Source organism: Erythrolamprus reginae, chromosome 5 (assembly GCF_031021105.1).
Source record: "Erythrolamprus reginae isolate rEryReg1 chromosome 5, rEryReg1.hap1, whole genome shotgun sequence".
Lineage (NCBI taxonomy): Eukaryota > Metazoa > Chordata > Lepidosauria > Squamata > Dipsadidae > Erythrolamprus > Erythrolamprus reginae.
Window position 1 is genome coordinate 107,544,558 of NC_091954.1, and position 12,201 is coordinate 107,556,758.

Consider the following 12,201-nt stretch of genomic DNA (forward strand, 5'->3'; position numbering starts at 1 on the left):
ATGTAGTGAAATTGCACTGGGTAATATAGTTTTACATGTGACCACATTTGTGTATTCCTATTGGCTCTGACTCAGGATGAGGGGTAATTGGAGAGAACATTCCAGCAGGTCTTTTGTCTTCACTCACTAAGCCAGCCAACATGTAGATGCTACACCTAGAGCCGGGGTCAATTCAACCTCTTTTTACCTGCACAATGGGAAAGATTATACTGTAGAAGAATTGCATCATAACTGTGAGTTATTGTAAGAATGCCTGTAATAAAATGATCTGTGATATCTCCTTGTGCTGAGTTATCTGACTGGGAAAAGTTGATTTGTACCAGAACGGCTCCCATGTCTCCCTCCCTTTTTCACAGAAAACATGATTTAAATTCAGGGTGAGTTGGGTGATGCTTCAGTGTCCCAAATCTGGCTTGTAAATCAGTTAATCCTAGATTAGAGTTACCTTTCATCAGCTGTCTTTGACATCCTCCTGGGCAACGCTGGGGAGCCTTTCTTACTTCTGAAGAGGAACCTGTACTTGGGGTTCTGCTTGATCCAGTCTCTTAAGGCTTCACAGGCCTCCTGCTGGTGGCTAGTGTTTGTGAAGCTCACGGCTAAGGCCATGAGGGCTTTCAAGTTGTTTGGCTGAAGCTCTAAGCACCTGAGCAGAGGGGGGGAAAAGGAAACTTGGATAAACTGATGGTTATCAGTAGGCTGAAGGCATGGACTTACTATTTATTATTATTTATTTATTAATTAGATTTATAGGCCGCCCTTCTCCTCACGGACTCGGGACGGCTTACAGAAATGAAATACAATATAATAATAACTTAGTTAATTATGAGCAGTTAAAAGAGTTAAGAACAATAAAAAACCCCAATATAAAACAGTCAATCAACTCTCATTCACACTACTGGGTTGAGCAGGAACTATCACTCCACACTTTTCAAAAGGCAAGGAGAGTGGGGGCAGTATGAATCTCCAGGGGGAGTTGGTTCCAGAGGACTAGGGCCGCAACAGAGAAGGCCCTTCCCCATGGATCCGCTAGCATTGTTTGGCCTATGGGGACCCAGAGAAAGCCGACTCTGTGCACCTAATCGGTCATTGGGATATAAGAGGCAGAAGACGGACCCATAAATAATCTGGTCCAATGCCATATATAGCTTTATAGAAACATAGAAGACTGATGGCAGAAAAAGACCTCATGGTCCATCTAGTCTGCCCTTATATTATTTCCTGTATTTTATCTTACAATGGATATATGTTTATCCCAGGCATGTTTAAATTCAGTTACTGTGGATTTACCAACCACGTCTGCTGGAAGTTTGTTCCAAGGTTCTACTACTCTTTCAGTAAAATAATATTTTCTCATGTTGCTTTTGATCTTTCCCCCAACTATAGGTGATAGCCAACATCTTGAATTGCGTTCAGAGACTGATCGGCAACCAGTGCAGGTCGCGGAGTGCTGGAGTACTATCACCAAGGCTTCCTGCTCCATAGGAACCCACACAGGGGTGGGCTTCAAAAATGTTAGCAAGGGGTTCTCTGCCGGGTGGCTGTGACCATGATGAGCATGGCCAAATCAGCCTCCTGCCCCATGCCATGGTGGAGGGGGGGCTTTTTTGCCCTCCCTGGGCTCTGAGGGCTTTTTTTGAGCCTCTGGGAGGGTGAAAATGGCCTCCTCAGGCTCCAGAGGCCCTCTGGAGGCCCTCTTCCCAAACCTCTGGTAGACCCATTTTTCACCCTCCCTGAGCCTCCGCATGCACACTGCACTTACCTGCATCCAAAATGGGCCGCATGAGGACTCCTGAGAGGGAAAGGGCATTATGGCAGGAGCCGGCCAGGAGTGGGAGTTGAGGGTTCTTCAAACTGCACAAAATTTACCCTAGAGGTTCTCCCGAATCCCTGCAAACCCCCAGCAGCCATAACTGATTTACCAGCTGAACCTGGATGGACATTCCCATGGCCATAGATTGTATCTACTGGTCAAATTGTGAGTCAAAACACCGAAGTTAGGGTTCTGCTTTTTCAGGAAGTTGGTTTATTATGTGCCATTGTGACAATGTCAATTCCTAACAGTCATAGAAATGAACCTTCTCTTGGGTGATCTTAAACCTGGCCTTTCAGGCCTTCCACTCATCACTGATCCAACACTCTGGACATATCCAACTTATGTTCTATTCCTTTTTCCTTCCACCTGTTCCAGCACTGTGGATTTCACAAGTGATCATGCCATCTTTTAAAGTGAGTGCTGGCATACCTCATTTCAGGTATTTATTTATTTATTTATTTATTCATTCATTCATTCATTCATTTATATATTGTTAGAGTTGAAAGGGACCATGAAGGCCATCGAGTTCAACCCCCTGCCCAAGCAGGATGAACCCTACAGTACACCAGTCAAGTGGCAGTTCAATCTTCTCTTTAAAATGTCCAGAGTGTTGGAGTTCACAACGTCCACTGGTAGGTTGTTCCATTGGTTGATCACTCTGACCGTCAGGAAGTTCCTCCTTATCTCCATGTTGAATCTCTCCTTGGTCAGCTTCCAGCCATTGTTCCGCATCCGACCCTCTGGTGCCCTGGAGAATAAAGTGATTCTCTCCTCTCTGTGACATCCCCTTGTATACTTGTAGACTGCTATCATGTCCGCTCTGGCCCTCCTTTTCTCTAGGCTATCCGTGCCCAGTTCCCTCAGTATATTGCACCTCTATTCTGCTATGACAAAATGATGACTTTTCTCCCCACAAAAAAATACAGAAGGACCTGCACCATATCTTTAGAAGATGAAGGGAATGTCTTTAGCGTCCTGATAACTGAACAAGTAAAAAACCTCTCCTAGCAGTTTGTTATAGTTGTTAAGGTGTGAGTGGAGCAGTTGTCGGCATCTCACAAAGGAGCAGTTTGACTGATGTCCATATCATCAATTGAAGTCATTCTTCAAGTCAAGTCATTCCACTAGTTAATTGTTCTAACTGCCAGGAAATTCCTCCTTAGTTTTTGTCCTGCCTTCATGTACTTTGGAGAATAACTTGACCCATTCTTCTTTGTGGCAGCCCCTTAGATATTGGGACACATCTATCATGCCACCCCTAATCCTTCTTTTCATTAAATTGGATGTACCCAATTTATTTATTTTATTTTATTTTCTTTATTTATTTATTTTGTACAATACATAATACACATTGAAGAGGAAGATATGTAATAATATAAGTAAAGAAAAGAATAGAAGAAAAGATATAAAAGTATAGGTGAACATATTTGAAAGGAAGAAAAGATAAATGAGATAAGGAGAGACAATTGGACAGGGGACGGAAGGTACACTGGTGCACTTATGCACGCCCCTTACTGACCTCTAAGGAACCTGGAGAGGTCAATCGTGGATAGTCTAAGGGAAAAATGTTTGTGGTTAGGGGTTGACACTACTGAGTCAGGTAATGAGTTTCACACTTCGACAACTCGGTTGCTGAAGTCATGTTTTTTACAGTCAAGTTTGGAGCGATTAATATTAAGTTTGAATCTGTTTCGTGCTCTTGTGTTGTTGCAGTTGAAGCTGAAATAGTCATTGACAGGTAGAACGTTGAAGCATATGATCTTGTGGGCAATACTTAAATCGTGTTTTAGGTGCCGTAGTTCTAAGCTTTCTAGACCCAGGATTGTTAGTCTATTTTCGTAGGGTATTCTGTTTCGAGTGGAGGAGTGAAGGGCTCTTCTGGTGACATTTGGACATTTTCAAGGGTGTTGATGTCCGAGATGTGGTATGGGTTCCAGACAGATGAACTGTATTCAAGGATGGGTCTGGCAAAAGTTTTGTAGGCTCTGGTGAGTAGCGTGAGATTGCCAGAGCAGAAGCTGCGTGGAATCAGGTTGACAATTCCAGTGACTGGTCTTGATATATTTTAGCCTCCAGTCCCCTAAAGATATGTCCAATATTTATGGAAACTCCCTTTCCCCCCTCTGAAAGCAATAAGGCAACCATTTGGATACACACTGGGTACATAAAACCAACATTCATTAGTGTTACTTACCGTTGGAGGGCAACTATGGCTCCCTGTTCATTTTCATTTTCTGCTTGGGTTATTCCAAGAAACTGCCAGGCCTGCAAAATGGGAAGTTTGAGGATTATACCATGATAGGTATGGGAAATTATTTTGTTCTGAATGCCATGTAGGTCTTTATTTTAAAATGCAAAGGCTGCAAAATGTCTGCAAGATTGATGCCAGGCTCAAAAATCAAGAAAGACACACAGGGGTTCTAAGCATTTTCCTTTATTGTTCCTGACCTACAGGCAGACATCTTGCTAAACTAAAGCAGACCATTTGCACCATTAAATATATATTTATATCCTCCCTAAGAGCTTTCCTACACTGGGAGCTCTTAGGGAGGAGCTTCCTTCACTCCCTTTCTCCCACACCAACCATCTAAACTCCTCTGACATGCAGCCCCTCCTTCCTGGGAATCCAGACTACATTCCACCACATTATGCCCTCCATTCTAAACCCCGAATGTTGACTTCAGAACCAATCACGAAGATAACAATTTCAACTGGATGCAAGGATATGGTATGGGAAAGCACAAGGCTATGAAATATATTTTTCTCCAAAGTGAAGAAGCTGAAAAGTGAGGAATAGTTGAATATTCTGATATAAATATCTCCCTTTCAAGGTCGTTCCCACGGAACATGTGTATGGGTAGGATAGGGAAAAGAAAGAACAAGAAAAGTTGTTTCGATCACGGAATTAAATAATACTCTAATCAATAATAATACTCTAATTAAATAATACTCTAATAATACTTAAATAATACCCTAATAATACTTATATAATACTCTAATCAAGGAATTAAGTAATACTTTAATCAAGGCATTATTAAAAGAGAAAACCACATCTCCACCAAAACTGGAGGGGCAAGCTAATCTATATCAATAGGGAGCAAACCCCACACTCAATCACACTGATGATGTTACTTAGTTGGGTAATTAAAGGTCTGCAAGCAAACGACCAAGCTGTTTCTTCACAACTTTGCGAAGGGAATTTTAACTAGTTCCAGATATTCAACAGGGTAGATACCTCAGCATCCTGTGGGTCTTGGAGAATAGCTGCCTCCAAGTATAGGATGGTGAGGGGCAAATCTCCTTCTCTCAGTTTTTTGAGTCCCTCTTCAAAAGCACCAGGCCAATCTTTGAAAGGATTTTCAGTGTGAAAGTAATAACCCTGAAAAAGAAAAGGTGTTGGCAATTAGATAGGGACTCTTACCTTGAAAACTATCTACACAATCTTATGGTGATCCATTGACTAGAAAGTCTCAATGAGTCTGGGAGAAAAATATCTTAAAATCAAATTGTTTATTGCTTTTTGTTCCGAGTCTATGGAGAGGGGCGGCATACAAATCTAATAAATAATAATAATAATAATAATAATAATAATAATAATAATAATAATAATAATAATTTTCATTTATCCATGAAGGTGTTTTGAACAGCCTAGACCAGTGATCGTGAATCTTTTTTCCCTCGGGTGCCAAAAGAGCCATCACTGAGTTAGAGGTTCAGTTCCATGGAATGAAGGATGGGAGCTCAACCCTGCTCCATGATAGCACTCGGGTCTCGAACGTGGGTTTGCTAACTTCCATCCCAGCACCCTAATCATGTAACCCACAATAATAACAATAACAATAATAATAATAATAATAATAATAATAATAATGATGACTGGCGATGAAATACGAAATCCAGCATAGTGATCTCGTTTGCTATGTTGTATTGACATAATAATAATAATAATAATAATAATAATAATAATAATAATAATAATAATAATCTCAGATTATCTCAGGGACCGCCTTCTGCCGCACGAATCCCAGCGACCAGTTAGGTCCCACAGAGTGGGCCTTCTCCGGGTCCCGTCAACTAAACAATGTTGGTTGGTGGGGCCCAGGGGAAGAGCCTTCTCTGTGGCGGCCCCGACCCTCTGGAACCAACTCCACCCAGAGATTAGAATAGCCCCCACCCTCCTTGCCTTTCGTAAGCTCCTCAAAACCCACCTCTGCCATCAGGCATGGGGGAATTAAGATAATCTTTTCCCCTAGGCTTCTACAATTTATGCATGGTATGTTTGTATGTATGATTGGTTTTATAACAAGGGTTTTTAGCTGTTGTAGTATTGGATTTTTACATTCTGTTTTTTGTCACTGTTGTTAGCCGCCTCGAGTCCACGGACAGGGGCGGCATACAAATCCAATAAATAAATAAATAAATAAATAATAATAATTATTATTTATTAGATTTGTATGCCGCCCTCTACTCGGAGCGGCTCACAACAAAATAACACAGTATAACAAATCTAATATTAAAAAAACATTTAAAAACCCAACATTAAAACCATGCAGCACAATCATTCCATGCATAAACTATATATGCCTGGGGGTATCTTAATTCCCCCGTGCCTGGCGACATAGTTGGGTCTTTAGCAATTTACGAAAGGCAAGGAGGGTGGGGGTGGTTCTAATCTCTGGGGGGAGTTGATTGCAAAGGGCCAGGCCCGCCACAGAGAAGGCTCTGCCCCTGGGGCCTGCCAACTGACATTGTTTAGTTTACGGGACCTGGAGAAGGCCAACTCGGTGGGACCTAATTGGTCGCTGGGATTCATGCAGCAGAAGACTGTTCCGGAGGTATTCTGGTCCCATGCCATGTAGGGCTTTATAGGTAATTACCAACACCATGATCCAGAAACAGGGGTGAATTGAAATAGATCCATGGTAGGAGGTAATCTCATGGGAGAAAGTGTTCCACAACATAGGTGCCTTTGGACTGGTTCATCCGAACCTTTAATGACCTACTAGTGATGTCCCAATGATGTTACTGACCCAATTTGGCCAGTGGGCACTGCCATCTTTAATTTTTTTAAATTTTTATTTATTTCTTCTTCTTCTGTGCATGCGCAGAAGCTCAGTTTCTGGCACTGTGCATGGAGTCGCCATCTTGTTTTCAGCTTTTTTGGGGAGGAGATTTTTAAATTTTTAAATTTTTTTCCCTTTTGAGCAGGCATAGAAACCGAGTTTCCACCACTGTGCCCGTAGTCGCCATCTTGTTTTCAGCTTTTTGGTTTTTAAAAAATCTTTCGGCATTGCGCATGCACGCATATGCACTGCGCATGCATGGCACGGGAGGAAGCAAACCAGTAGTTAGGTCCCGGTAAGTTAGAACCCACCCCAGTGTCACCCATTTTTGGGGTCTCAAGAGGTGACCATTTTTAATTCAGAGCATGCCAACTGCCTAAGATCATAGAGATTACTGGGATAGATGGTCCTTTAGATAATGTGATGATATGCAAATTTGCCTTTAACTGATATGGGACTACCATAAAGATGTGCTTCTCTGTTCTTCCATAATCCCAGGTTACCTTCTCATTAATGGAGACGGTCACTTGTCCTGGTGTTTCTTGGCTGTCTGAAATCCACTTTCTGCGAGCCATTTCTTCCCACTCTGCCTGCATCTTGTCCCAAAACTCTGTGTCTGACTAGGGAGAAAGGAAACAAATAAACAATTATGATTTATGGAAGAAATAATTTCTTTATTTTATGTATGTATGTATGTATGTATGCATGTATGTATGTATGTATTTATTTATTTATTTATTTTGTCCAATACACAATGAGGGTTTTAGTGGGGATATATCTATATAGACATAATAAAATACATGATGAAGGTTATAGAGGAGATACTCATAGTAAAATATATCTAAGAAAGAATAGAAGAGAAGACATAGTAATAGAACATATCAATGAAAGAATAGAAGAAGAGATATAGGAATAGAAGAAAGGTATAGGAGATATAGGAGAGCAATAGGACAGGGGACGGAAGGCACTCTAGTGCACTTGTACTCGCCTCTTACTGACCTCTTAGGAATCTGGATAGGTCAACCGTAGATAATCTAAGGGTAAAGTGTTGGGGGTTTGGGGATGACACTATGGCGTCCGGTAATGAGTTCCACGCTTCTACAACTCGGTTACTGAAGTCATATTTTTTACAATCAAGTTTGGAGTGGTTAATATTAAGTTTAAATCTGTTGTGTGCTCTTGTGTTGTTGTGGTTGAAGCTGAAGTAGTCGCCGACAGGCAGGACGTTGCAGCATATGATCTTGTGGGCAATACTTAGATCTTGTTTAAGGCGTCTTAGTTCTAAACTTTCTAGAGCCAGGATTGAAAGTCTAGACTCATAGGTTATTCTGTTTCGAGTGGAGGAGTGAAGGGCTCTTCTGGTGAAGTATCTTTGGACATTTTCAAGGGTGTTAATGTCTGAGATGCGATATGGGTTCCAAACAGATGAGCTGTATTCGAGGATGGGTCTGGCAAAAGTTTTGTAAGCTCTGGTAAGTAGTGTGAGATTGCCAGAGCAGAAGCTACGTAGGATTAGGTTTACAACTCTTGAAGCCTTCGTGGCTATATTGTTGCAGTGGGCTTTGACACTTAAATCTTTTGTTATTAGTATACCAAGGTCTTTAACTGAGTGGGGATTATCTGTGATAATTTGATTATTCAGTTCGTATTTGGAGTTCAGATTCTTCTTCCCAATGTGTAGGACAGAGCATTCACTAGTTGAGATTTGGCCTAAGGTGTTAAACTTCATTTCATTCTCCCCTTTTAAAATCCACTCTAAAATTCAAGTGAGCTCTCTCTAAATTGCATTTCTAACTAATGGTACTTTCCACCCCTACCTTAACAGGGTATACAATTGTTCTACTTATCTCTTTAAGTAAAGCATTTTAGAGAAGGAGGCTATTAAAAACAGCCTCTTTATTTGTCATTCTGTGCTTTGTAATTGAATAGCATAATCACTAGCACTTTATGGATATCTGGAATCTAAGCCCGATATCTGGAGGGAAAAAAAGCTTATCTCTCTCACATAGCTAAGAAAATCTTAAAATGCACAATATTATGTATTCTGTTCTTAGAAAGGGAAGGAGGGAGAATGTTTAGGGAATATTGCAAACATTTAGCATTTCTATAGTTCTGCCAGGCCATTTCATGTTATATCAACAGCTCCTTATTATTTTATTTATAATGCCCCTTTCCATTTTCTAGACAGAAAATGCCATTTAAATACTCCATATCGGATCCTGAAAAACAATCAGTTTCTTATTTTCCTTAATAACGTAAGAACGGTGGATAAAGTGTCAATCGATATTTGTGTGCAATTGTAGCCACAAATGGGGTCAACAAAGTCAAGAGGGCAGCTGTTTTTAATTCCCCTCTGCCTGTGGGATTATGTTTGCAGCAACTTTTATTGCAAGCTTAAGCTCCCTAGAAGAATCTGACCAACCAACGGTCAAGGGAAATGAGCGGGAGATAAGAAAGGCATCCAAGGTAGGCTGGACTTAGATCTTTTGCGGGCATGCAGGGATTCATGTGTTATGACATGCTTGACCGAGTGGTGGATTCTAAATAATTTTGCCACTGGTTTGCGCTTGTGCGTGTGCAACACTTCTGTGCATGCTGTCCCGGGCAGGTGGGTGGAGTCTTTCACTGCTAAGAAGTGGTCTAAATCAGGAGCAACCCACCACTGGTTTGCCCCACTCCTTCAGGTTCAGCCTGGTCATCTCCTCCACTTCCTGTCATAACTTCGAACAGTTGCTAAATGCCTGGTTATAACTTGAAGACCACCCATATTTCCTTCTTAAATTATAATATTGGTCTGTATTGAAAGAGGGAAAGAAGGAAGGAAGGGAGGAAGGGAGGAAGGAAGGAAGGCAGGAAAGCAGGCAGGCAGGCAGGCAGGCAGGCAGGCAGGAAGGAAGGAAGGAAGGAAGGAAGGAAGGAAGGAAGGAAGGAAGGAAGGAAAAATGCTGAGTTTCTTGCCCCTTGATCTATGCAGATGATGTTGTAGGAAAGTGTTGTGGAGGGTTATGTGCTGCACCTGGTTAATTGTGAGACAGTCACAAGTTCTGGAATAACAACCTATATTTGCATATTAAGAATATATGCACACAGTTTTCAATTCAATATCTGCTAGACTTCAAATAGACACACAAGGGGCACATTTTGTAATTAGGAGTGAAGAAGAAAACCAGGTGTTTAGTGAGATATTTAGCACCACTCCAGCCTGCCATGTTTACATTTCTTTAATTCAGTTTACTGTTTGCACACATGCCCAGGTTTTAACTACTTTAGTGTCATGCATTTAATGGAGATATTTTCTTATCAAGCAATCCCTTCTAGCTGATACTGGGGATAGAAGAGATGGTTTTCTCCTTGGCAAACTGCCATTAAAGTAATTAATTTCTAATTTTCCTTCTGTACTCCAGACTATACAGATTGAGTTCATTAAGTCTTTCATAAAACGTATCAGGAAAGACTTAATGAACTCAATCTGTATAGTCTTGAGGACAGAAGGAAAAGGGGGGACATGATCGAAACATTTAAATATGTTAAAGGGTTAAATAAGGTTCAGGAGGGAAGTGTTTTTAATAGGAAAGTGAATATAAGAACAAGGGGACACAATCTGAAGTTAGTTGGGGGAAAGATCAAAAGCAACATGAGAAAATATTATTTTACTGAAAGAGTAGTAGATCCTTGGAACAAACTTCCAGCAGACGTGGTAGATAAATCCACAGTAACTGAATTTAAACATGCCTGGGATAAACATATATCCATCCTAAGATAAAATACAGAAAATAGTATAAGGGCAGACTAGATGGACCATGAGGTCTTTTTCTGCCGTCAGACTTCTATGTTTCTAATTTTATCAGCAAACATACCCCGGGGTAAGTTCAGTCCCTTCCTATCCAAAGGACTCCAGAATTTTTTTTTTGCTTTGTTTCATATCAAATATAAAGAGTAAACTCAGAATTGGAATAAAGGTACTCCCTGTGACACTTTACAGAAGTGAAAATTGTACTTTGAAGAAGCCAGCTAGAACATATATGGATGCTTTTGAACTTTGTTATTGGAAAAGCTTGCTGAGAATACCATGAACAGTCAAGGAAACACACAAATCGATCACAAAACAAATGAATTCAAAATTGTCACTTGAGCCACAAATGATCAGGCTTAAATTATCATGTTTTGCATAAATTTCTATAATGCTAAGACAAGTGAAAGGAAAGAAGGAATATGGCTAGCATGCTGACCTAGTAAGAAGGAATAAATAATAATAAGGTCACACCATGTTGTGGTTAGCTCTGGCCCAGCTCCTGCCCCAAGGACTGTGGATGTGGGGGAGACATCCACATGCTGCAGGCCTGTTTTGCCCCCCCCCGGTGGAATCTGATGATGAAGGCTCCTCTGACCAAGAAGACATGAGTGACAGGGAGGAGGAGAGTGGGGCAGACAGCTCAGAAGGAGATCAATTATCTAGCTCCTCATTGGATTCAGAACAAGAGTTAATGATACAGCCACGCATGCAGAGAGCGATGCATAGGCAACAACAACTGAGAGATTATTATCAAAGAAAATGAGGCCACCTGTGGTTGGGTGGGGCTGTGGTAATTAGTGAGGCTGCTATAAATAGCAGCCTGTGGGTTTGGCCATTGTAGAGGATTATCTGATCCTTGTGTTTCATGACTGCTTTGCTGACTTTGATCTTTGTGTGCTGATTTTTCCCCGCTTTGAAACTAACCCAGAGCAAAGTGTGTTTAACTCTGTGAAAGAAGAAGGACTGTGAATTGCCTCACAGCTGCAAGCTAAGTATCACAGAACTGATAAGGGACTTGGACAAATTACCAATTTGTTTGGAGACAAGTGCTCTTTGCTATACAAAAAGAGTGCTCTGTTTATTTGCATTTTCGGTATAAAGAACATTGTTTTGAATTTTAAAACGTGTGTGTGTCTGAAATTGTATCTGTGCATTTTTGGGAGGATTCTACCAGAGAGCTCGACAGAACACACCAATATGTTTAGCTAATGGATTATTAGTAATCACACCAAGCTGTAATTTTCATTGCGTCTGCCTTTTTGGGTGTCTTGTCTTTTTTAAGTTCTGGTTGTGCTTTGGTACAGGATTGCTAGCTTTGTTTGGTACCCAGAACATTCTGTGTTTATGTTAATAAAATTATGTTGTATCCTCAAAGTGATTGACATGGTTGCTTTACATGAGTCAGATTTGGGCTACAGTCCATATACTTAAACATCTTTCATAATTTGTTGTTCTGTTATACATTGGTACCTCTATCTAAGAACGCCTCTACTTACGAACTTTTTTAGATAAGAACCGGGTGTTCAAGATTT

At 40.9% G+C, this 12,201-nt stretch overlaps 1 protein-coding gene across 2 annotated transcripts in view; it reads right to left on the reverse strand.

Moving 5' to 3' along the window:
- The window catches only part of PEX5L (peroxisomal biogenesis factor 5 like), a 54,301-nt gene that overhangs the window by 3,776 nt on the left and 38,324 nt on the right, over positions 1-12,201 (reverse strand). For both annotated transcript variants that reach the window (XM_070754149.1, XM_070754150.1), the window contains exons 7-10: positions 7,380-7,496; positions 5,049-5,192; positions 4,008-4,078; positions 446-643 (exon numbers count right to left, since the gene is read on the reverse strand). In XM_070754149.1, coding sequence (XP_070610250.1) covers positions 446-643; positions 4,008-4,078; positions 5,049-5,192; positions 7,380-7,496 — 530 coding nt within the window. The remainder of the gene's footprint in view (positions 1-445; positions 644-4,007; positions 4,079-5,048; positions 5,193-7,379; positions 7,497-12,201) is intronic.